This window comes from Panthera uncia (assembly GCF_023721935.1).
Source record: "Panthera uncia isolate 11264 chromosome E2 unlocalized genomic scaffold, Puncia_PCG_1.0 HiC_scaffold_20, whole genome shotgun sequence".
Lineage (NCBI taxonomy): Eukaryota > Metazoa > Chordata > Mammalia > Carnivora > Felidae > Panthera > Panthera uncia.
Window position 1 is genome coordinate 7,295,562 of NW_026057589.1, and position 26,299 is coordinate 7,321,860.

A 26,299-nucleotide genomic window follows, 5' to 3' on the forward strand; every position below is an offset into this window, starting at 1 on the left:
GCTGAGCAGACAGGGTGTACAAGGTTTCAGGCTGAAATTGTTCTTCTCAGATTCTAAGTCAGCCAAAACACCCGCTTCTCCCACCACCACCCAAAGCCCAAAGTGGTTGTGGGAGGGGAGATGTCTGTTCTTGGCTTTAACAGCTCAAGCCTCAACTGCCCCAGAATGTCAAGGGCAGGGCAAGGTTCCTCTGGTGACATACCCATGTTCATCCGGTACAACCTTACAGCTTCAGTGAGCTCAGGGATTTCCAGAATTTCTACTTCTGCTTCTAACACATCTATGTTGGAGAAATTATCTGGTAGTAAAATCTTCTGTGAGCGTAGAAAATTCACTTGAAAAGCAAAGGGAAACATGAGATAAGATTATTTCTGATTTAACTGTAGGTCCAGGTTTGGGCAGGTTTGTGGTACTGCAACATATCCTACGCCCTCCTTGTTCTGAAACAACTTCTAAACATACCTGGTTAGATAGGCTTTGAGTCTGTGGTTTCAAGGTGAAAGACCCCAAATTACTTTGTTTTCCTGTGTCTGAGTCCATGGGTGTGGCCTCCCTTGGCCTGGCCTGGAGCTCCCAGGTGAGCATACTGGCCTTGAGACTTACCCTGTGAGTCTTGACTCAAGAGCAGGTCATTCCAAAAGGGGGGGTTGTCTTGCTGCTTACAGAGGAAAGGCCCAGCTGTGCCTGGGCTGGCAGGTGGCACTTGCAGTTTGTCCCTGCCTGGATTGCAGTGTGGGAGGCAGAGATGGAGCCAACACTAACGTCCTGTGTGAATCAACTTGGAGATTCAGAAGCACATCACAGACAACTTTCCAGGTGACTGTAAGTAGGAATGGCTGGGGTTCCAGGCATTTGGGCCCCAGTACAACTTGGGTGTTTCCTGTCCTATTCATCTAGGCAGCAGTAGCATCTTGGAATCAGAAAGCTCATTCAGTTCACACCCTAACCAGACCTTGTCCTAGGGTGGTGGGGGGAGGGAGGCTTGCTCTGTCCAGGGTTGAAGATTTCATCCCTCCTTAGGCCACTAGTTCAAGTAATTTTACAATATTTTGACTACTCTCCTTCCCTTTTATTCTGGTTTTAGTGGAAATGAGAGCAGGTAGGGACCATTCTTTGAAACAAAGGAATAGGAATAGGAAACCCTATTTCCTCATTTTATGGTGAGAGGAACTGAGGCCAGGAGGCCAGGTGGATACATAAAGGCAAGCTAGAGAGTAGCTGACTTTGGAGCCCAGCTCAGGGCCTTGCCCTTCACACCAACTCCTGTGGCCTCTGATCACTGCAGGTAGTTTCCAGTGCCCCTTTACACCCAGGCCATCCCCAAATGAACAGGGAATAATATAGCCCTGAGGCTTGTGGGAGTCTAATGCTGAGAATCTGCTAGCCTTCCAGAAGGCTCTGTCATGCCTTCACCTCCTCAACCCAGGGAAGCTCCTGAGGCCTTAAGCACCAAGCTAAGCCGCCAGGGTGTGTGGGATAGGGAGGGGTGGATAGGCCCTACCTATCAGCCCTCCACCCCCAGGATAGAGCAATCACCAATGAAGCGGAATTCACTGCACTCGCACTCGATTAGGGCCACAGTTTCAGCCAGCCACAGCAGATTGTCTTCAGTCACCAGGCTTGGATACTTGGCCACTAGGTCTAGGGGCAGAAAGCAGTAGTGCACTTCCTCTTCTGTGTCTAACAATGGTGTATCCATGAGTCCCAAAGGTGCCTTATCATGGAGGCCTGGAAGAGAATGTGCAGAGGGGCATCACCACCTCTCAGAGGTTAGGGCTCTCACTGACCCAGGGGTCCCAGAGGAAGATGGAGAGATCACCCCAGAGATGGTCCCTGCCAGGTGCCTCCTTTCTCTCTCTCTCTCTCTTTCCTGTCTGTCTGTCTGTCTCTGGATGTAACTCTAATGTCAAATGCAGGAGTGTGGTGGGGAGAAAGACAGAAATCTATTTTTTCTATACTGAAGGGCAGTAGGTATGTTGTAACATTTTGGCTTATGTACCCAACGTCATTAAGTTCATACTTGTTACCTGTCTAGTTCTAATTGATCAAACCAACTATTGTGACCCACAGCCAAAATAAATGCTTTTGACTCTCTTGGAAGCTCAAGACCCATCAGCAGTCGTGAATGGCTGTTCTCATGTCCCAGAGAGGCCAATCTATACTGCAAGGCATGCATCAGACAGTGATCATTTGGGGACATTCCTTGTGTGGTGGTTAGAGCTGACTTGAAAGGTTAGTGGAGTTCTCTGACTACTAGGAGGGGGCAGAATGCAGCCCAGCCTTGCCCAAGTAAAACCACTATGCAGAGAAATGAACGTGGAAGAGGATGTTTAGTTCCAGAGGGTAAGCAGCCTTGAAGAAGGCGTGTGGCAAGGTACAAGATCAAAGGAGATGACAGAGAGGTAAAAAATCATCCAGACCTAGTTCAAAAATCAGAGTATTCTCCGGATGGAAGCCACTTCTGTTAGGATGAGGAGAAGGAAGGCTGGTGTGGGCTATAGGATGGGTCAGCCTGTGGGTATACCTGTGAAGGCTGGGCTTTTTATAGGAAACTCTGAGGGTTTGCTGATACACTTCCACGTTCGCCAGTAGTTCAAAGATGCTCTCTCAGCAACAGGTATGTCTGCAGGCCGTACACGTAGGTGGTGTTTCCCTTCCTTCAGATTATCTAGAGTCTGTTAGATACAGAAAATTACTACCTTGAAAATTCTAAATCATGTAACTGTCTACCAGTTCTAGGGCAAAGTACCAGGAAAGATAATATGTGTTTTACTTTGATAAAGTGTTTTGAAATAAATTTAGTCAATCATACATAAATATAAAAATTTAGGTCTATAAGATGACATGCTAATATTCAAAATTTCAGGGACTATTTCTCTTATTTTTTTTAAACAATCTTTTTGGGTTATAATTTTATGCTGATTGATAGAAAGTTATCTTACATAAGCTAAAGAGTAATTTATATTTAATCATTAAAAGCTTGAGATTTTCTATCATTTCCCCTCAACAGTTTAAAAACCCTTTTGAACTGTTAGAGTTGCTGTGATCTGCTTATTGTTTGTGTTCATCCTAATCCTGGAACGTGATCTAAGCAGGGAATTGGAGGTAGCACAGGGTACCACATTTTTCAAAGCACTTTCACATGCATTTGCTCATTTACCCTGACATAGCTCTGTGAGATAGATGTGGTAAATGTCTGCATTCCCATTTTACTGATGAGACAGTTGAGGTTAAAGGATTTGTGACTTGCTCAAGTAGTCTTTCACATCCAGAGCTTCTGTACCTGAAGGAGCAGGTGACCAGGGTGGGCTGAGGCTCGAGTGGAGCACCCCAGATAGGCAGGGATGAAGCTCAGAGCAGAGGGTGGGCTCATGCCGCCCTTCACTCAAGGACCCATTTTCCTTCAAGAGTCCTGTACAGGGGGCAGCTTATCATAACATCAAGCCCATTTTTCATGTACCTACTCTAGAAGAAAATAGTATTTTCCCATCAAATACTAGAGATAGCTGGAAAAGTTGTCTTTGAAAGGCATCATGTGACAACTTTTTTCTCTAAGAGCCTCAAAATTAACAGAACACCTTAGATTCAGTATGATACTAATAAAAGAACCTGCTTCTAATCTAAACTACCAGATGAAACTCTGGTGAAGCTGGTCATAGGAATCCTGAGCTTTGAGAGGGCCCTCTGGTGGCCATACCTATAAAGTGCACCCACATAACTGCTTAAACTCTGAAAGGAGACGAGAAGTGGGAGAATTCTTCCTCACTTTAGGTGGCTGGTGGACTTGTGGAAGGATTGGAAAATGTCGGGGTTGTGGGAAGTGCTTTCCTGGGAGCACTGAGTAATGGGAGAGAAGAATAGTGTGTGTGTGACACCAGAAGAGAGTCTGTCATTCATTCATTTAAGAAATGCTTGTGTATCACCAGGGCCACAGATACTGTGCCTGGACTCAAGGAGCTCTCAGTTTGAGGGAAAGATGAGAAAAGACAAGAAAACCAACAATTTACATATACTGGGATAAGAGCCAGCATTGTTTTTGAAGTTTCAGGAGCTCCAGGAACCTAGGATTTCTTTCCACAGCACTGGAAGAAAATATAGGCTTTTTGTCCTTTTTTGCTCAGGATTGCACACAACTTTAGCTTCTATGTGAAGCTGTCAGCTATCCTGAGGAGGGAAACTGGTGAGAGATGGATTTCTGTATGAGGGAGTAGTTGGCCTCGGGCAAAGAAATAAAACTGAGGTTCTAGGAAGGTGACAGACTGGAACAGTTTCTGCAAAAGTGAGTGAGCAGGATTATTGAGTTAAAATGAGATGATAACGATGATGATGATGATAATAATAATAAATTATATTATTATAGTATATAATGTAGTATTTGTACTGAGAAAAGGGACAAAGAAAACAGTGACTGCACAGGAGGGACAGGACAGGGTGGGAAGATGATAGGTAGAGATATACACTAAGTCACCTGCCTCTGTGCCTTGATTGTAGCTTTAAGGTATATGGAGGTTGAGAAAGTGAGGGAGATGAGTCTAGAGCAGTAAACAAGAGCCAGAGAGTGAACATCTCTGTAAGCTGAGCTGAGGAGTTTCATATATCCCCTGGTTAAGTGAAGCCATTGAAGGATTTAAAGCAGGAACTGTAACTTGACTGATAGTCACACTATCCACTCAGTCAGCAAGCCCTGTGACTCCATCCCCTGCTTTCTGCTCCACCCTCTTCCTCCTTTCCCTTTCCCCAGTCCTGGTCCTCTCATCCCCAGGTCCTTTCCATACAGTGTATCTTTTGAACATGCCAATGAGTCCAAACCAGTCTCCATCTTAAAAAACTTCGGTGCTCCCCACTACCTATGGGGCATCCAAATTCCTTTTAGCATTGCATGCGAGGTCCTTCACAATCATTGGAGGCAGCAGGATATACACAACAAGCATGGAGCCTTGAACTCAGACAGACTGGGGTTTGAATCTTGCTTGGTCACTTAACAGCAGGCACTTTTTTTTTTTTTTAAGATTTTATCTTTTAAGTAATCTCTACATCCAATGTGGGGTTTGAACTCACACCCCCAAGATCAAGAGTCTCACACTCTACTAACTGATCCAGTCAGGCACCCCTACCCAGGCATTTTAAAACTGAATTCTCCTAATGCCCCCCTTACACACACAAAGTAGGTTTTACTATTATCATTCCCTTTTAGCAAATGGGAAACAAGACCCAAGAAGAGAATGAGTACTCAGTGCCCCAAGTAAGAGGAAATGCTACAAATGGAACCCAGGATTCTAGAGTCCGTGCTCTTAACCACTGCTCTTGACCACCTGCCTCCCATCTGTCACTTAACATCTAGAAGCCTCAGGCTCCTCATAGGCAAAGTCGAGATAGTAAAATCTGGAAGATGTTGTAAGGATTAAAGGAAATAATATAATGTTAATTTCCTTTTTTTAAGTTTATTTATTTATTTTGAAGAGAGAGAGTGCAAGTGGGGGAAGGACAGAGAGACAGAGGAGGAGAGAGAGAATCCCAAGCAGACTCTGCACTGTCAGCGCAGAGCCTAATACAGGGCTCAAACCCACAAACCACAAGATCATGACCTGAGCCAAAGTCATATGCTTGACTGAAACACCCAGGTGCCCCTAATTTCCTTCCTCTTAATGGTCAGATCCCAAACTACCTTTCCAGCTTCATCTTCTACCATTCTGTCTGCACTCCATCATCAGTGATACTCAACTCCACAAAACTCCAAAGACACACCATGTTCTGTAATGACTTCTCAATTTTATATATACCATTTCCTCTTCCCAGAACACTTCTCTCCTCCCTTCACTGCCTGAAAAGCCTGCATCCTCCCCTAGCTAGAGCAGGTCATCCTCCTTTGTTCCCATAGACCCTTCTGAACTTCTCCATCTGGGTCTCTGTGGCTTGATTTCAGGCCTGTTCTTTCAGGCTTTGGGAGGAAGGACTGACTTGATGCATCCCAGCTTCTAGTCTAGAACCCGATGTGTAGTAAGTGCTTAACTGCTGCATTAAATGAAAGAATTCACATAAATGGAGAGCTAGAAGGCTGAGTCCTCTGGAAAGAAAAGCAAAATGAGACATGAGGGACCCCAAAATGAGCTGGCAGAGAAGCAGACTACATTCACAAAAACTGAGCATCCAAAGATGTTGAATATCCAAAACCACAGGAAAAGCTAACATAGGATTACAATGGGCAGTGCTCAGAGAGTTCAGAGGGCAGTGAAGACAGTGATTCCAACTTGGGACCTAGAGTCCAGAGGGAAGATCTAAGGGGGAGAGGGACAAGGATGAAGGAGAAGAAGGAGACAGGATGACAGGAAGAAGAGTCTCAACTTCAGTCTGATTGGTGATGGATCAAAAGATGCTGGGTGAAGTATCAAGAAAAAAGAGTAAAACTAGGGAGAGCCTGCAAGTGACAGTGGACCATTCAAAACCCATACTAAGCTGACAGCATCAGAACTTGAATTTGCCATTTGTGTTTCACTTGCAGATTCAAATCCTGAAATTCTGTCCCAGTGGAGGAAACAACAGTGCCTTTGATCAACTCTGTATTGGCCATTGTGGAAGGGACCTATTGGGGGAGGGAAATCCCTGTCTGGGAGAACAACCTATTGTTCTGGGCCTAGATGCCCTTTTTGGAAGTGCTGTTTGGTACCCAGGTATATCCTGTGGGGTGGGTCAGTACTGATAGTCCAACTAGCTTGAGAGATGTATTAGCTGAGGGGAGAATGACCTATTTTGTAGACGTGAAATCTCCATTTCTTGCCATTTCTGTAAATGTGAAGTGTGAGCTGTACCATTCTCTCCAAGAAAGGTATGTTTGAAAAATCTTAAAAAGAAAAACATACAAATAAATCCTAAGAGATCATAATTCCTGCCAGTCTAGTCGTGCTGCATGCACTAGGCCCAGGAGCCTTAACTAGGTTGTCTTCTTTTTTTTTTTTTTTTTTTTTTGAGAGAGAGATGGAGTGCAAGCAGGGGAGGTGCAGAGAGAGAGGGAGACACAGAATCCAAAGCAGGCTCCAGGCTGTGAGCTGTCAGCACAGAGCCCAAGGTGGGGCTCAAACCCACAGACGACAAGATCATGACCTGAGCCAAAGTCAGATGCTCAACCAACTGAGCCACCCAGGTGCCCCAACTGGGTTGTCTTCTAAATTCTCTCAGCCAGTCCTTGCTCTGGCTTCTAGAAACACAAGGCCTTCTTCTGGGAAGCCATTTAGGTGCTATAGGAACCCAAAGAACACATTCCCTAAACCCCTCACTCTGCTTTATTGTTCTCAATAACACCTACTTATTTATTTAACATCTGCTAGTCTCCCCTAGTAGATAAAACCTCCAATACCATGATGATCTTGCTGGTTTGTTCTCTGCTTTATTTGCAGCACCCACAACAACAGTGCCTGAGGAATCTCAATACATTTTCATGGAATGAATGAACTAATGAATGAGTGAAGAGAATTTCAGAGAGCCTAGCTTCCTAGTGTTCTTTGGGTTTGTTGACTGAAATTGTCACAGAGTATTTGACTAGTCTTCTGTGGACTTCAATTCTACTTCTATCTGCCTGAATATTACTTCTATGACTTTTACTATTCATATGCTATGACCTAGAAAGTTACTAAAGGGAGGGTCTCTTTAGGGAAATATAGATATAAATTCAAATGGCTAATTACTAGCACAGGGATAATTAATGTCACTTTTGGTCTAGATAGTAGTGAAAAAATTTGTCAATCAGAAGCAATGTAAGACTAATGGCATGGGGCAAGTGTGTATGTGTATATGTACAGCTGCCAAAAGATGGCTGACAAATGCACTACTGGAAGAACTCTGGGACTTAATGGAGGTTTTCCAAGTACAACCAGTGCTTAGAGATGCCTTAAGCTCTGATGTGGGCTGTTGGAGGGATCTGGGGGTGGGGGAGTGGGGGCTTGCAACTGTCTTGTAAAAACAAGGAAGGCCAGCATCAATCTGCAGCTCAAGGGAAGCAAGGTTAGTAGAACAAAAGGATATGCAGAACAGCAATCAGCCAAGGAAGTCAAATATGACACAACTATCAGCATCTCAAACCTGTCCCTCCACTGCCAGTTCCAGTGCCCTGACCCTGCAGAAGTAGATTTAGCCTTCATAGGTCATCTTGGGTGCATCATTCAATGTTCTCTCAGTGGATGTTTGTTAAACACCTGTTACAGGTTGGGTACTATGAGATACTAGAAATGCAAACATGAAAAGAATACAGGCCAGTGAGGGAGAAAGACCTATGAATACTTGATCCAAACAGAATTAACATTGATAGGTGACAGGAATTAACTCTGAGAGCAGAGAGACAAAAACTCCGCCTGGAAGTGTCAGGCTAGACTTCCCTTGGACCACATTTAGGGTAAATCTTAAAGGGGAAGAATTCTAGGAAGAAGGAACACCAAGTAAAAAGGTGTGGAGAGGTGGTGCTGGGGGTACTTAGGGACATGGCTGGATTTCAAAGTGTGTGTGTGAGTGCCCACACAAGAACATAGGTTTGGGTATGTGTTAGGCTATGAGTCAAGGCAAGCAGTTGCCAGGTCCAGGGTTGTCCACTTACCCATATCTACAGACAAGCTACACTGTTGGGATGAATATCTACTGTTTATGTAATCTTCCTTTCCAAGACCACAGTGGTAATCTGTCTTAACATCATGAGTAATAGAAACTGTGAGACTGTCCCTTGTCTGTTTTCTTGAAAGCATCATTTGTGTGATCAACATAAAAACTCTCTGGCTCCCTTGAACACAAGAAATGCAGGTGTATTTGGGTTGCTTGCTGGTAGTAGAATGCTTATAGGAAGAATAATTTAAGTTTCCAAGCGTAGAAGTCGCCAGATGGTGATGGAAAAGGAAACACAAGTAGCATGTACTATCATACTAAGTCCTCAGTGGGGTTCAAGGGGGCAAGTAAAGGAATCGACAGTCTGCCAAGAACTTTGAACTCTTGTGAGTGACCCTGAAGAGAAATTTCACACTGCAGTAGCAGCTATGACTCTCAACCAGGCTGATAGCTTGTGAGAGGCTTGAAGCAGTTTACATTTAGGCAAAGGGGACTCCCCAAATTACAGAGAAAGTTCTAGGAAGCACTATAATGTTAATGTACAGACCTGGAATAGCTACTCTGTACTTCCTCTGTGAACATCCAGGCTAATAGATTTACATACCAGCTTTGACGACTCCCAGATTTATACCTCTAGATCAGATTGCTCCCATGAATTCCAAAACTTATACAATTGAGCTGCCTTCTCACCATGACCACTTGGATGTTTAATAAATACCCTTTTCTTGCCTCTCAAACTTAACACATTCAAATCCTAACTCCTGATTTCTCCCCCTAAACCTGCACATTCTTTGGAATCCACCATTCACCTTACTGCTCAGTATACCAAAGAATTATCTATTCTTTCTCATTCTACCAACGATTCATTAGCAAACTGTCAGTTTTATCAAGATACATCCAGAATTTGAACACTTCTTTTACCACCTTAGGCCAAACTACCACTATCTTTTATCTGGATGCTATAGGAACCTCCTAACTAACTGGTCTTCCTGCTTCTTCCTGTGTCCCACTCTTCATTGGCCAGGGGTCGGCAAATTTTTTTCTGTAAAAGGGCAGAGAGCAAATATTTTAGGCTTTGAGAATATGGTCCCTGTTGCCACTATTCAACTCTGTATTGTATGTAGCTCAAGAGCAGCTATAAATAATACATAAACAAATGAGCATGGCTGTGTTCCAGTAAAACTTAATGGACACAGGGGTGCCTGGGTGGCTCTGTCAGTTGGGCGTCTGACTTCAGCTTAGGTCATGATTTCACTGCTCGGGAGTTCGAGCCTCACATCTGGCTTTGTGCTGACAGCTCAGAGCCTACAACCTGCTTTGGATTCTATCTCCCTCTCTCTCTGCCCCTGCTCATGCTCTGTCTCTCTCTCCTTCAAAAATAAATAAAATTAAAGAAAAAACTTAATGGACACTGAAGTTTGAGTTTCATATAATTTTTATGTGCCACAAAATATTTTTCTTTTGGTTTTTCAACCATCTAAAAAATGTAAAAATCAGTCCTAGCTAACAGGTTGTATAAAAAGGTAGTGGGCTGAATTTCATCTATGGGCTATAGTTTGATGATTCCTCGTCTAATATCAGGACAGAAGTCAATGATTTTTTAAATAGTGTTATTGAAATATATTTAATGTAAAATGTATTCACATATATAATATGAATGATAAAATCTCCAATTTAAATTGTACAGTTCAATGGTTTTTAATGTGTTCACAGAATTGTGCAATCATCACCACAATCTATTTCAACATCCTAAAAAGTTAACTCTGCACCCATTAGCAGTCATTGCCAATCCTGCCCACCCTAGCCTTCCCACCCTCTACTTTAGTGCTAGGCAACAGCTAATCTACTTTCTGTCTCTATAACTTTACCTATTATGTACATTTTATATAAATTGAATCATACAATATATTTGAGCCTGGCTTCTTTAACTTAGCATAATGTTTCAAAGCTTATCCTTGTTGTTACATGTATCAGTACTTCATTCCTTAAAAAATTTTTTAGGGGGCGCCTGGGTGGCTCAGTCGGTTAAGCGGCCGACTTCGGCTCAGGTCATGATCTCGCGGTCCGTGAGTTTGAGCCCCGCGTAGGGCTCTGTGCTGACAGCTCAGAGCCTGGAGCCTGTTTTGGATTCTGTGTCTCCCTCTCTCTGACCCTCCCCTGTTCATGCTCTGTCTCTCCCTGTCTCAAAAATAAATAAAAAAACGTTTAAAAAATTTTTTTTAATGTTTATTTTTTATTTTATTTTTTTTTATTAAAAAAATTTTTTTTTCAACGTGAATGTTTGTGTGAACATAAGTTTTAATTTTTCTTGGGTATATACCTAGAAGGGGAATTAACTGGGTCACATCATAACTCTTTAACTTTTTTAGAAACTGTCAGACTGTTTTCCAAAGAAACTGTACAAATTTACATTCCCATTAGCAGTGTATGAAGGTTCCGATTTCTCCACATCCTTGCCAACACCTGTTATTGCTTCTCTCTCTCTCTCTCTTATTTACTAATCTCTTTTGAGAGAGAGAGAGGGAGGGAGGGAGAGGGGCAGATAGGGAGAGAGAGAATCCCAAGCAGGTTTGGCACTGTCAGTGCACACTGGGCTCCATCTCAGGACGGTGAGATCATGACTTGAGCCGAGATCAAGAGGGAGGCTTAACCAACTGAGCCCCCTAGGCACCCTTAGCATGTCTTTTTGATGATAGCCATCTTAGTGGTGTGAAGTGATATCTCATTGTGGTTTGCATTTGCATTTCCCTGATGGCTAACTATGTTAAACATTTTTTCATGTGCTTATTCCCCATTTGTATATATTCTTTGGAGAAATGTCTACTCAAATCCTTTACACATTTTAAAATATGATTGTCTTTTTATTGTTTAGTTGTAAGAGTGCTTTATATATTCTGGTTACAGGTCCCTTATCAGATATGTGATTTGCAAATTTTTTGTTTCATTCTGTGGGTTGTCTTTTTCACTTTCTTGATGGTGTCCTTTGAAGCACAAAAGTTTTTAACTTTGATGAAGTCCAATTTATCTATATTTTTTCTTTGGTTGCTTGTGCTTTTGGTGTTGAACCTGAGAAACCATTGCTTAACCCAAGGTCCAGTAATCTTTTAAAACTTAAATCTGATCAGTTTACTTCTTTAAGTATCTCCCAAAGCTACCTATAACATTTGGAATAGATCTTATATCTTTAATGTGGCCTATAAGACTCTGTAAGATCTGCCCCCTGGCTTCCTCTGACCTCACTATCTATCTACCTTCGATCTTCTACCTTTCATTGTATCAGCCTCTGAGATTGCCTCTTTCAAGTCACTCTAACCTCAGGGTGTTTTTATGTGCCTTTCCTTATGCCTGGAAGCTCTTAACTCAGACATCAGCATGACTTATTTCTCCTGCAGGTTTTGCTCAAATGTTGCCTTGTCATTGAGGCCCACCCTTACCACTCTTTCTAAAGGAGTAGCTTCCTTGGTCTCAGTCACTTGCTATCTCCTTTCCACATACTACACATTTGTACATTTAAAAACAAGCAGGTTAGATATAAATGTTTTATTCTTTCAACTAAGCTCCAATACTACAAGGGCAGTGACTGACAGAATAAAAACTACATGCACAAAAAGAAAATCATATAAGCACATTCTGAAACCTCAAGAAGTCCTACAATACAGAAATGCTCTCTTCTTTCACTATTATACATGAAGCACTGCTCTATTCTTCATAGTATTTACCTCTACCTGACATTGTATGGCTATATGGTTCATTCCTGTATCTCCAGTGCTTGGCCCTTGATTGGTGCTCAATACACAATAAATGTTACACTTGGAATCAAGTGTAGATAGATTCTGAGTGTAATAGATACTGAGTGTGTCCTTTGGAGGCCAAAGCTACAGACTGAAAGGAGGTAGAGTGGGCAGGTGAAGGAAGGGTGGGAAAGAGAAAGAGTGGAAATGTGGGGGGATAAGGAGTGGTAGAGAGTATAGCAGCAGTGTGAGACAAGGTGTCTGTACTCCAGAAGCTTCCCATCTCATTCTGATGGTTTGCTCTTCTACATGGCTTTCCAAAAAAAGCCTACTGTGTAACAGAAAATTCTGAGTACGATATGTGATCTGCTGAGTGTGTAGTAACTTTAGTTACTTTAGCCATTAGTTAGCAGGTGGCAGAGTCCCATTTTTTTTACTAGGAGTTAAACCTGAGGGATGCTACAGTGAGGAGTGCCAACACTTAAGAACAGTTTAGATATGTGCTAATATGATAGCCATTAGCCACATGTGACTACTGAGTACTTGAAATGCAATCATCTGAATCTGAGATGTATTATAAGTATAAAACACATCAGATTTTGAAGATTTAGTACAAAAAATGTAAAATATATCAGTTTTAAAATACTTATTACATGTTGAAATGATAGTATTTTAAATATATTGAGTTAAATAAGATATATTATTAAATTTAGTGTCACTTTTTAATTTTTTAAATATGGCTACTGAAAGTTTAAAATTACTTGTGACATCTTATTTTTATTGGTTCATACCATGTTTTTCTTAAAGCCCACAGGAATAATTTCTGGTACCCAAAATGTTTTCAGTAAATACTGGCTGAATGAATTAAATTGGGCTGCCTGAGGAAAGTCTTTAGACTAATAACTAGAAAATTCCATTTTCTCCAAGCAAAGCATCTGTACATTTATGAAAGAACCTGAATATATGGGCAGGCCTTAGCAATGGGGAAAGTGATGGAAATGTGTGAGACTATTGATTTGCTTGAGATGGCCATTGATTCTTCAGCTGTATTTATACTCTTCTTCAAAGAATAAACATCACTTCAGTTAGCCCAGCCTAAATGTTTACTTCTTTGAAAACACTATTTCCAAAACATAAGCACTTGTTTTATTATATCTTTTAGGGAGGCAGATCCACATGATTCTTCAAATACTTCTGCTCACACAACTTGGAACTTGGGAACTGGACCAGCTCATTGCCCTCTAAGTTGCTACATCCCATTCTGAAGTTGCTTCCCAGATAGATGTTGTTTCAATGGGAAGTGAGAACAGGAAAGGACTTAAAGGGCTTTATAAACTGTTTGTAGAATAGGCTTGTGTTCTTTAAAATGGTTCAAAAATTGCTTTGATCTCTTTGATTTTCTGCAATGAACAAATGATTCCCTTCTTTTCCTCACAAAATGGTGCCTTGGCATAAAGTCATCAGTAATCCTGACATGTGAGGCCATTTAAGTAATTTTGAAGCCACTTGTAAGCAATTCTAGCACTCCACTCCAGGGGTAGTTGAAAAAAATTTTGTTTCAGGTGGGTAGCTTTAAACAAATAAAAAGAAGGGGTGCCTGGGTGGTTCAGTCGATTAAGCACGATTCAGTTCAGGTCATGATCTCATGGTTTCATAGAATCGAGCCCCACATCTCCCTTGAGACTCTCCCTCTTTCTCTGCCCCAGCCCTGCTTGCTCTCTCTCTTTCTCTCTCTCAAAATAAATAAATAAACTTTAAAAAATAAATGAAAAGAATACTACCATCAACTTGCATTGGAGTATGTGAAGGGTTTTGATTTCCAAATACATAGTAACTTATGAAAAAAACATTAAATTACTTAGGAATATCTATAAAAACACACAGTATGAAATGTTCTTATTCCTATATGACCCAAACATGCACTATTTCAATTTTCTTCTAAGATGTGTTGGGGAGGCACAGTTGGTAGTACCCTAAGCTGAACTGTGACTTGCTAGCTCAGTGCTTGTGGAGATGGAGTAAACAACACTTTGTCCAGACAGTGGAATTAATATGGAGCATGGCCAATGGTCCTTTCTAGCCATAATATTTAGCTTTTCTAGTTAAAAAAAAATCATTGTCCAAAAACTAAGAATAAACTACTTAAGAGAAGCCACAGAAGTGGTTTCTGTAGTTAGGAGGAAAGTTAAGATTCAAGAAGAATGTTAAAATAGGATTTTCAAAAGTCAAGGGCACCCTCTCAGCAGTTGGTTAAGTCCTATCCTGGGTCTGTGGTGGGTACTGGTATAGATAAGGCAGAGTCAGGATGAAAGCCTTTATTCAGGACATGCATTTCCAGTGTATTATTTATTACTTTAACTCACTCATCACACTTCCCCATTAAGAGGGTCATCCCAGAAACCAGTATTTGAAAGGACACAACATTTAGTGCTATAAGGCCTATGTTACTGATCACTCCTGGAAGACAAGAGTATCTTACCTGCAGCAAAGGCATCAGCTGCAAACCCAGTGCTTGCTCATAGAGTAAGTTCAGTTCAGCACAACTGGAGAAGGAGAGTTTGGAGGTGTAGAGGTAATAGTGCACGTGCCTAAATGTGGAACCATCTCTGTCGATGAATAGCCTCTGGCTTTCCAAAGAAGTCAAGGCTGAAGCCTCTTTCCACAGCAAGGAGTCTGGGAACTGAGCAAGTTTACTTCTGGGAACTGAGAAATGCCAGCCCCCAACGTTGAAATGAAACAAATCCTCTGCTGATTCATGAGGCATGCCAGGCTCCTCCTAAAGGGAGAATGAAAACAGAGCTATGCAAGAAAAAGAAACAAAAAGCATCCATACTGAAATGGAAGAAGTAAAACTATCTCTATTTGTAGATGATGTGATCTTGCATATAGAAAATCCTAAGGAATTCACTAGAAAATTATGAGAAATGAACTCAACAGGGTGAAGGGTATAGATCAATATATCATCAATTGTATTTTTATATACTAGCAATGAACAATCCAAAAATGAGATTAAGAAAACAATGTATCAAAAAAACAAAATATTTAGGAATACATTTACAAAAGAAGTGTAATACTTGTACTCTGAAAAGTTCAAAACACTGTTGAAAAAAATTTTTTAAATTTTTTTAATGTTTTTATTTATTTTTGAAGGAGAGAGACAGACAGCATGAGCAGGGGAGGAGCAGAGAGAGAGGGAGACACAGAATTTGAAGCAGGCTCCAAGCTGTCAGCACAGAGCCCGATGTGGGGCTGGAACACACAAACTGTGAGATCATGACCTGAGCCAAAGCCAGACGCTCAACCAACTGAGCCACCCAGGCGCCCCTGTTGAAAAAAAAAAAATTTAAAGACCTAAGTAAATGGAAAAACATCTCATATTTATGAATCAGAAGACTTAATACTGCTAAGACTGCAATACCCTCCAAATTGATCTATAGATTGAACACAATCCGTATAAAAATTACAGCTGCCTTTTTTCTGCAAAAATTGACAAGCTGATGTTTAAATCCATATGGAAATACAAAGGACGCAGAATAGTAAAAAAAAAAAAAAAAATCTTGAAAAAGGAGAACGAAATTTGATGATTCATACTTCCCACTTTCAAAACTAACTAAAAAGGTATAGTAATCAAGATAGTGTGCTATTAGTGTAAGGAAACATATGGTTATGAATTTGATAAGGGAGTCAAGCAATTCAATGGGTAAAGAATACCTTTTCAAAAAATGATGCTAGGACAATTGGACATCCACATGCAAAAAGAAAACCAACCAAACTAAAAACCCTACCTCACACCATACACAAAAATTAATACTAAGTGGACCAAACCTAAAAAATAAGAGCTAAAAATATAAAACCTTTAGAAGGAAACACAAAATCTTTATAATCTTGAATTAGGCAATGCTTCTTAGATAAGATACAAAATGACAAGTGAAATAAATAAAAGTCCATCAAAATTAAAAATGTTTGCGCTTCAAAGGACACCATCAAGAAAGTAAAAAGACAACCCATATGATAGATCAAAATATTCACAAATCACATATCTAATAAAGAACTTGTATTTAGACTACATAAAAAACTCTTACAACTCGAGTGCCTGGGTGGCTCAGTCAGTTAAGCAGTTAAGCATTCCACCTTTGGCTCAGGTCATATCTCGTGGTTTGTGAGTTCAAGGCCCGTGTTGGGCTCTGTGCTGACAGTTCAGAACCTGGAGCCTACTTCGGATCCTCTGTCTCCCTACGCTTGCTCCCCCCTCCACACTATTCCCCATCCCCCACCGCTCTTGCTCTTTATCCCTCTCTCAAAAATAAACATTTTTTTTTTTTTAAAAAGAACTCTTACAATTCAATAATAGAAATAAGATGAACAAGCAAATTTAAAGGGAGGCGGGTAAAAACTCTAAAAAGACATTTCTCCAAAGTAGATACACAAATGTCAATAGCACATGAAATGATACTTAACATCAGTAGGTATCAGGGGTATGCAAATCAAAACTTGCAGCGAGATACCACTTCACCACCCAGTAGGAGGACCTGAATCAAAGTGATAGGTAACAACAAGTGTTGACAAGGACTGGAGAAATCGGAACTCCTTTACACTGCTGGTGGGAGTGTAAAATGGTGCAGCTGCTCTGGAAAACAGTTCAGTGGTTCCTCAAAATGTTAAATACATAGTTACTATATGGCCCAGCAATTCCACTTCTAGGTATAAACTCAAGAAAAATGAAAACCTAGGTCTACACAAAAACTTACAGACAAATGTTCATAGAAGCATTATTCATAACAAACAGTAGAAACAACCCAATGTCAATCAACTGATGAATGAATAAACAAAATGTAGTGTATCCATACAATGGAATATTATTTGTCAATAAAAAGGAAGTACCGATATGTGCTACAACTCAGATGAAACCTTGAAATGTTATGCTAAGTAAAAGAAGGCCAGCAACAAAAGACCACATATTACATGATTCCATCTATGTGTAATGTGCAGAATAGGCAAATTTGTAGAGAGTAGATTAGTGGTGGCTCAGGGTTGGAGAGGTTGTGGGGGAAATGGGCAGTGACTAGTAACAGGTATGGAATTTCCTTCTCAGATAATGAAAATGTTGTAAAATTGATTGTGGTACTACTTGCACAACTCTGTAAATATACTAAAACCCACTGGACTGTAAACTTTAAAATGGTAAATTGTAGTATGGGAATTATATGTTAATAAAGCCATTTAAAAAAGAGAATTATGAGCAAGGCACTCCCCACCCCACTGAGGGTATGCAGAGCTCTCTTGGGGTCATACCTGCAGAGACATCACATTATTATTTTTTTTTTCAACGTTTTTTATTTATTTTTGGGACAGAGAGAGACAGAGCATGAACGGGGGAGGGGCAGAGAGAGAGGGAGACACAGAATCGGAAACAGGCTCCAGGCTCCGAGCCATCAGCCCGGAGCCTGACGCGGGGCTCGAACTCATGGACCGCGAGATCGTGACCTGGCTGAAGTCGGACGCTTAACCGACTGCGCCACCCAGGCGCCCCAACATCACATTATTGAGGACATAACAGGATAGCTGAATGCTGTGGTTTCCTTTTAATATACAGAAAGACAGCAAAGATCATTAACCTTCTTCAGCTCATTGTTAAAAGTTCAAGGTTATCTATTTGTAAGTGAATTGTCTATTTTGCCTTAAAATGGCCTAGCTTATCAACACTATAGAAAAGTAGAACATATAAACATACAAATCATCAAACATACACATCATCTGTTTCAGATTTTAAAATAAACACTCAAGGAGCACTACTCTTGTAAACAAAATTTAAAAGGTGGCAAATAGTACATAAAAATAATAAAAGAACCATAAAACAATTTTGAATTCTAGGTAAAAATTATGCATGCTGAAGCAAGTGGGGTGCAATGTACTGATATTACAACATTTTGAAATGCATCAAAAATCAATGTGGATTGATAAAGGGATAAATACATGGACATGTGATAAAACATACACAGCAAAATGTTAACTATAGAATCTAGGTGGTGAGTATATAGTTCTTTCAACTTATCTAAATGTTTCAAAATTTGCATTAAAATGGTGGGGGGAAAAAGTGTTAAAGAGGTGGTTGTTTAAGAAAGGAAAAGCCCAACAAAACCTGCATTTCCTATTTTAATAGTTGAGGAAGGCAAATAAATGCATGCAACAAAGAAGGGGGTGGAGTTCTTTTATAATAAGCCTGGTCTAAATATTCATATATAAAGAAGAACAATTATATATGCCATATTTGAGCCTAGAAGAGTTAAAGGGGCCATGAGAAAGATTACAAATTTTTTAATGGTGCCATGATTCACAGAACCAGAGGAAGAAAAGCCCATCTAATGAGCTAATCTGGGCTTTTGAGCCCTGGTCTTCCTAAACATGGCTAAGACTGAACATGACAAACTGATGGTAACTAAGGTCCCCACCTAGACCAGAAAGCATAAACATGCAAGGACTCTTGATTTTACTTTCTGTTGTCCTTAAAGGTGACTAGCTGGTTGAGAGCTCAGTGTAAGTGCTCCTAGTGTATGGATTTGGGCTGCCAGAGAAAACCCACTAGCTCCTTGAAGCTGAGTCACAGTTCTGTTCTCCTCTTTTGTTATTAAGGATAGGGTTTGACAGGGGCGCCTGGGTGGCTCTGTCGGTTAAGCGTCCGACTTTGGCTCAGGTCATGATCTCCTGGTTTGTGGGTTTGAGCTCCGTGTCAGGCTTTGTGCTGACAGCTCGGAGCCTGGAGCCTGCTTTGGAATCTGTGTCTCCCTCTCTCTCTGCCCCCAACTCACTCGCATTCTGTCTCTGTCTCTCAAAAATAAATAAATATTTTAAAAAATTAAAAAAAAAAAAAAAAGGATAGGCTTAGGGGTTGTGGAAGGGGGGATGGGCTAATTGGGTAAGGGGCATTAAGGAATCTACTCCTGAAATCACTGTTGCACTATATGCTAATTTGGATGTAGATTAAAAAAAATTAAATTAAAAAAAGGCTTTGACAAGAGTGTATTGGCTCAAGAGCTTGCCTCCTTCTTACACATATATGTCCCATCCACAGGTGAGCTCTCAAGAGGTGCCCGCTGAAGTGAAGGTAGGAGTTAAGGGTATGGCTGTTCTTTCTAGAGTTTTCTTCCCAAAGACTGCACAGGAGTTTGTTAGAACTATCCCAGTCTGGGAAGAGCCCTCGGTCATAGGCAAGCTTGAGGATCTGTAGTACTTGAAGGGCAAAAGCCTTCTTGTCAGACTGACTACAGGAAATGGGGTAGCCCTAGCATAATCATCTCTACCCCATTCCAAAGAGTATCTCTCTTTTCCACACTGATCCCTATTTCCCAAAGAAGCGCCTTCCAAATCAATTTCTAGAGCTAGACCTAGCCCATGATCTAAAGACAGGACTTCAACTCCCCACAGCCAAATTCCCCAACGGTTCGGATCTGGGGCTCCCTCCCTATCATGCCTCAGAGAGCTGCCTCCCACTCCCTACCCCAATCCTTCAGATCTGGACACCGCTTCATTCACACGGCCGTCACTGCCTGGCCTCAGTGTCAACAGCTCCAAGCACTGAGATATGAAGACCTTCACCTCTCCAAGAGGCACACCACCAACCCCTCAGACCTGAAGTTCCCCAAATCCTCAGAGCAGAACACTTCATCCCTCAAAACAGGAGCATTCTTCCAGTTCCTCAGAGCCAGCCCCCACATCCTACAAAGCTGGGGCCATAACCTACCCCACGTCCCAGAGCTACATCCCTAACCCCAAAGCTCTAATCCTCGACCGCAACGCCACCCTATCTGCTTTATTGTTTTTGGCGCCCCCGCCAGGGATGGCTCCATACCATAGTCGGGACTCCTGAGGCTGGCGGGCAGGCGCGTGACCTAGGCAATAACGGCCCGGAGGAGGTCGGCCGCTCGCGCGGGGGGCGGGGCCTGGTAGGGGGCGGGGCCTGGCGCGAGCCAGCCTGTCTCGCGGGCGGAGACAGGTGAGAGGCGGGCAGGGATGGCGGAGCAGTGGGATCTGGACGAGGAAGGCGTCCGCCGCCTGGGGGCGCTGACCCTGGAGCAGCCCGGTAGGGCCAGGCTGGGAGGGCTTGTGCCGGGAGTTTGGGGTCTGAGGCTGAGGGGAGAAAACTGAGGTGGAAGCTGGGAAACCTGAAGTGGACGCGGGAGAAGGGTGGCGAAGGAGCGGTCCCTGAGGCGGAGGAGAGGTTACTGAGGCAAAAGAGTTACACTAAGGTAGAGGTGAAGGAAGTAAATAACCTGAGTCTGAGGAGGAGGGCGAGAAATTGAAGGAGAGGAATGGAGTCTGAAGTGGAGAAGGAGAAACTAGATTAACGGGACACTGAGGCCAGGAACACAAAACTGGACAGAATCTGAACTAGCGGAAGAAAACGGAGCCCCAAGAGGGGCATTGATGGGAGAAGGGACGTGCTGAGAAGCGACTTTGAGGTCGTGGTGCTCCTGAGGAGGGACGAAGGGAGTTCATTTTGGCATTTTCTGAAATTTCAGACCCAGGAGGGCTTTTCCTGTTTGGGGCAAAATGGAAAAGGGTGTTTCCTTCATCAACCCTTCTCTTCGTCCAGTCTCAGCCTCAAGAGCTTGGCCATTTCTTTAGTCCACCAGGATGCGTGGCACTCAGAAAGGGGCCTGTTGTGAAAGCAGTGGCAAGCCGCTCATCTTTCAGGGCGCTTATGGCAGTGCCCCAGCCTTGACTTCGTCCTGGAGGTGCAACTGGCTGAGTGACTGCAGACCCCACCTTTGACCTGGGGTCTAACTCACACAGATTGTTTTCTGAGTTTCTAGGAATAGAAATGTTGGGAAAGTTATCAGCATTCCTACTTCAACTTTTATTCTTACTAAATTTACTGTATCATTAACGCCACGTCCTGACTTAAACGCTTCCCCTCCCACCTCCTGCAATATTTAATCCCCATAACAAACCTATAAAGCAGATGCTGTTATTGTGCCTGTTTTACAGGTGGTTTAAAATTTAGGTTTAGACTTCTGCCCAAAGTTGCCCAGCCCAAAGTGACACAGCTGGGGTTTATTAACCCAGGACTGTTGAGTCCAGAGCCTGTGCTTTAACCATAACAAAAAGTTGCCCTTCTTGCTTCCTCTAGTACTTTTTATTTGTGGGGTATGACATAATTTGGTTTTATTTTATTTAAAACATATTAATTAGAGGCACCTGGGTGGCTCAGTGGGTTAAGCATGTGACTCTTGATTTCCTCCCAGGTCATGATCTCACCCTCATGAGATCAGCCCTCGCGGAGCACCACCTCCCCCCACCAACGCCAGGGGTGGAAGCTGCTTAAGATTTTCTCCCTCTCCCTCTGCCCCTTCTCTGCTTGTGCTGTCTCTCTTTCAAAAAAAATTTTTATTATTTAAAATTTATAAAAATTAGGGCATGCTAGTAACAAACATTACATCAGTGAACAAAGAGGGTGTTAATCTTTCCTTCCTCTGGAAATCCCTCCACCCCAGCCAAAGGTAACTGTTTGGTGTGTGTATAAATAGACTCATGCAGATATTTCAGGTTTAGCTTTTCTTTTCCAAACTGCTTTGAACTCCCCTATTTTACAAGTTAGGTAAGAAAAGCTTTATTGGTTTGATATGCTTCTGTATTTTTCTTGCCTTTTAAAAATATATTGATTCGGTTTTATTTGGTGGAGGGGCATGTACTTACATTCTCTAGCTAGAACAATATATGGCAGATTTTTTGTTATTTTGTTTTTGTTTGTTTCCCAGTTTTATTGCAATCATTTGAATAACAAAATTAATTGTGCTCATTCTGATAATTCAAACAATGCAAAAGTATCTAAAGTGAAAGAATATTATTCCCTCTCCCTCTTTCCATACCTTTTCCAATATTTATAGAAACGTATACATATAGTTTTTGTTTTTTTTTAAGGAATAAGAGCATATATATTCTTTGGAAATTTGCTTTTTTTAAAACCTATCAACAAAACAGACATTTTTCAATTAAATTAATGTGTTGGTATATGCATTATAAAATTATGTAAGAAATCACAGTGGTCATCTTTGGAGAGAAAGGCTTTTACTTTTATTCTGTACTTTTCTGTACTGTTGGAATTTTCTGGCTACTCTTTCTTTTTAATGTCCAAAGGGATAATCTTGTGGTGCAGTTACAGATTGTGTTGTATGTTTGTTTTTTGGTATATTTCTCTGTCCTAAAAAAATTCCCATAAATGTTTAAGTTATCCTTTGTCATGCAGAAAGTTTCCATCTTAAGGTAATCAAGTTTATTTTTCCTTATGATTTGTGATTTTTGTGTCTTATTTATGCAGTTTTTCCCTACACTGATGAATATTTTTTTTTCTAAAAATTCTGCAGCTTTGCTCTTCACATTAAGTCTAATCTACCTGGAATTTATTTTTATATATGAGGTGTGACTTGGTATAATTGTGTTTTTTTAATACTGATAGCCAGTTTCTCTGGAACCTATTTATAGTATCTCTGCTGTATTCCAAGTTCCTTTGTAAACATGGGTCTATTTCTAGGCTCTCTGTTCTGTTCCACTGTTCTGTTTGTCTATTTCTACACCAATATCATCCTTTTGTAACTATCATGGCTTAGCAGTAGGTTTTGATTACACTTTACTTTCCTCTTTTCTCCTTCAAAGTCATGTAGGCTATTCTTGGTCCTTTATTCTCATTTAGAATTTTAGAATCAGCTTGTCAGTTTTCATGAAAACATTTTAAGCAGGGGTGTGTCCTGATCTAATACTTATTTTTAAAATATGACTCTCACCCATTAGAAGTCTGTTAAAGTCCTCCAGATAAGAGATAATGAATAGCTTGGACTGGGAGGATGACAGTGGAGATAAAAAGAAATGAACAGAGTCAAGGTGTATTTTGTGGGTAGACCGGACAGGATTTACAGAAAAAAAATTGAATATGGAACACAAGGAAAGGGAAGATTCAAAAGTAACACTTAGCCTTGGCTTAAGTTATTGCTACATGGATGATGGTGCTATTTAGAGAGATCTCTCTAGAGAGCAAAGACTATGGGAAAGATTGGTTTGGGGAAGGGGAATCAAGAGTGCTGTTTTAAACATGTTAAGCTTAAAATACCAACTAGATATTCAAATGTGAGAATTTTAGTAGGCAATTGGATATACAAGTCTGGATCTCAGAGGAGAGAAGTTGGAGTTAGAGATGTAAATTTGGGGAGACATTAGCAAATAAGTGGTATTTAAAGCAATGAGACTGGATGAACTCACCTAACTAGAGAATATAGATGGAGAACAGAAGAAGGTTTAAGACTCATTTTGGGGCATTTCAGTGTTTAGAGGCTGAATAGAGAGGGAAGAACATGGTGTCTTGGAATTTAAGAAATGATAGTACACCAAGGAAGTAATAGCTGTGCCAAATGTTATTGACAAGCTAAGAAAGCAGAGAAGTATCTGTTAGATTTGGCAACATGGAATTCATTGGTCACTTTAAGGGGGTTTCTGGAGAATGGGGAGGAAGGCCAGCCTGGGTTGGTATGAACAGGGAATGATAGGGGTGCCTAAGTGGCTCAGTCAGTTGAGCATCCAACTCTTGATTTAGGTTCAGGTTATGATCTGATCAAGCCCTGAGTTCATGGGATCGAGCCCTGAGTAGGGCTTTTTGCTGCTTGGGATTCTTTCTCTCCCTCTCTCTCTCTCTGCCCCTCCCCCTTTGTTCTCTTTCTCTCTCTCAAAATAAATAAGCTTAAAAAAAAAAAAAGGGAATGATATGTGAGGGAGAAGAGAGAGTGAAGGTAAGAACCTTTCCTGAGAAATTTGGTTATAAAAGAGGACCCAAAAGTAGAATATTAGTTGAGGGATATGATGTGGGATCAAGAACAAGTTTTTTAAAGGCACGATATACTAGAACATATTTGTATGCTGCTAATAATTATTTGGTAAAGAGAGAAAATATATAATTATATACTTTTTTGGCTTTAAAAAATAATTCCATTAATTTATTATATAGGTAATATATTGTTTTAAGTTTATTCATTTTTGAGAGAGCAAGAGATGGGTAGCGGCAGAGAGAGAGAGAGAGAGAGAGAGAGAGAGAGAGAGAAAGAATCCCAAGAGAAAGAATCTGATGGTGCAGAGCCTGACTAGGGTTGTGATCCCACAAACCATGAGATCATGACCTGAGCCAAAATCAAGAGTTGGACGCTTAACTGACTGAGCCACACAGGCACCCCACCTCACTCCTATTTCTGCCCACCCCTAAGTCTGTCTTCTACGTGGATGATGAACAGACTGAACTTCTAAGACATAGACATGATTAAGAGCTCCTTTCTTTCTTTTTACTATTATCTTTTTCAGAATGTCCTGTAGTTGTAGTCATTTATATGTAATTTCTGACAACCAGTAATCTTTTAAAAATTTTTTTTGAAAAATTTTATTTATTTTTTAAGCTTATTTATTATTTATTTTGAGAAACAGATCATGTGTGTTAGTGGGGGAGGGGCAGAGAGAGAGACAGACAGACAGAATTCCACTACCGATGTAGAGCCCAACGTGGGGCTCAAACCCACAAACCATGGGACCATAACCTGAGCCAAAATCAAAAGTTGGACACTCAACCAACTGAACCACCCTGGTGCCCCTAAAAAGTCTTTTAATTGAGATAATTGACATATACCATTATAAACTAGTCACCTTTTTCAGAATGTTATATAGTTGGAATCATACAAGTAACCTTTTCAGACTGGCTTCTTTCACTTAGCAATATGTATTTAAGGTACTTTCATGTATTTACATGGCTCAATGGATAGCTCATTTCTTTTTATTGCTGAATAATATTCCACTGTGTGGAGGTACCATAGTTTGTTTATCCATTTACTTAATGAAGGACTTCTTGGTCACTTCTAAGTTTGGGCAGTTATAAATAAAGCTACTATAAACATTCAGGTTTATAGATTTAAGCCTCTATGTATAGGTGCTATAAACATAGAGGGGTCTGTGTGGACATAAACTTTCAAGTCACTTGAGCAAGTATCAAGGCACATGATTGCTAGATCATTGGGTAAGCTGTGTTTTGCTTTATCAGACACTGCCAAGCTGTCTTCCAAAGTGGCTACACCTTTGCATTCCACCGGCAATGAATGAGAGTTCCTGTTAACCCATACTATGGTCTGAATATTTGTGTGCCCCCTCTCCATTTGTATGTGGAAATCCTAATGCCTAATGTAATGATATTAAGAGGTGGGGCCTTTCAGAGGTAATTGGGCCATGAGGGCACAGCCTTTATAAAAGAAATTAATGACCTTATAAAAGAGACCAGAGAGAAAGCTCCCTTTCCCCCTTCCACCATGTGAGGATACATGGCTAAGTAGGTAGTCTGCAACCTGGAAAAAGGCTTTCACCAGAACCCAACCATGCTGACACCCTGATCTTGGACTTTTAGACTCCAGAACTGTGAGAAATAAATGTTTGTTGTTTATAAGCCACTCTGTGGTATTTTGTTATAGCAGCCCAAACAGACAAAGACATCCCACATCCTCACCAACATTTGGCTGTCAGTGTTTTGGATTTGGGCCATTCTAATAAGTATATGGTTGTATCTCACTTTTAATTTGAAATTTCCTAATGACTTATAATGTTGAGTACATTTTTATATGTTTGTTTGCCAGCTGAATATCTTCTCTGGTGAGGTTTCCAACTGTTTTGCCTATTTTTTAATTGAGTTTTTTGTTTCTTAATGTTGAGTTTTAAGAGTTCTTTGTATATTTTTGATATCAGTTCTTTCTCGATATGTGCTTTAGATATATTTTCTCCCACTCTGTATCTTGTCTTTTCATTATCTTAACAGTGTGTCAGTGTCTTTCGAAGGGCACAGGTTTTAAATTTTAATGAAGTCCCACGTTTCTCTTTCATGGGTCATGCTTTTAGTGTTGCATTTAAAAACTTATTGCCAAACCCAAGCTCACCTAGATTTTCTTTTGTGTTATCTTTTAGAAGTTTTATAGTTT

At 41.0% G+C, this 26,299-nt stretch overlaps 2 protein-coding genes across 16 annotated transcripts in view; one reads left to right on the forward strand and one right to left on the reverse strand.

Moving 5' to 3' along the window:
* The window catches only part of KCTD19 (potassium channel tetramerization domain containing 19), a 31,336-nt gene extending 11,108 nt beyond the window's left edge, over positions 1-20,228 (reverse strand). For 4 of the 5 annotated variants that reach the window (XM_049622729.1, XM_049622728.1, XM_049622727.1 and 1 more), the window contains exons 1-5: positions 17,607-17,621; positions 14,794-15,090; positions 2,525-2,675; positions 1,537-1,728; positions 203-334 (exon numbers count right to left, since the gene is read on the reverse strand). In XM_049622729.1, coding sequence (XP_049478686.1) covers positions 203-334; positions 1,537-1,728; positions 2,525-2,675; positions 14,794-15,090; positions 17,607-17,618 — 784 coding nt within the window. In that variant the 5' untranslated portion in view covers positions 17,619-17,621. Of the gene's footprint in view, positions 1-202; positions 335-1,536; positions 1,729-2,524; positions 2,676-14,793; positions 15,091-17,606; positions 17,622-20,160 lie in introns of those variants that run through there. The other variant, XM_049622726.1, reaches the window with a different exon arrangement.
* A 49-nt stretch (positions 20,229-20,277) lies between these two features.
* Positions 20,278-26,299, forward strand: part of LRRC36 (leucine rich repeat containing 36) — a 57,650-nt gene continuing 51,628 nt past the window's right edge. For 4 of the 11 annotated variants that reach the window (XM_049622986.1, XM_049622983.1, XM_049622982.1 and 1 more), the window contains exon 1: positions 20,280-20,391. In XM_049622986.1, the coding sequence (XP_049478943.1) occupies positions 20,322-20,391 (70 nt within the window). In that variant the 5' untranslated portion in view covers positions 20,280-20,321. The other 7 variants (XM_049622981.1, XM_049622987.1, XM_049622989.1 and 4 more) reach the window with 5 other exon arrangements.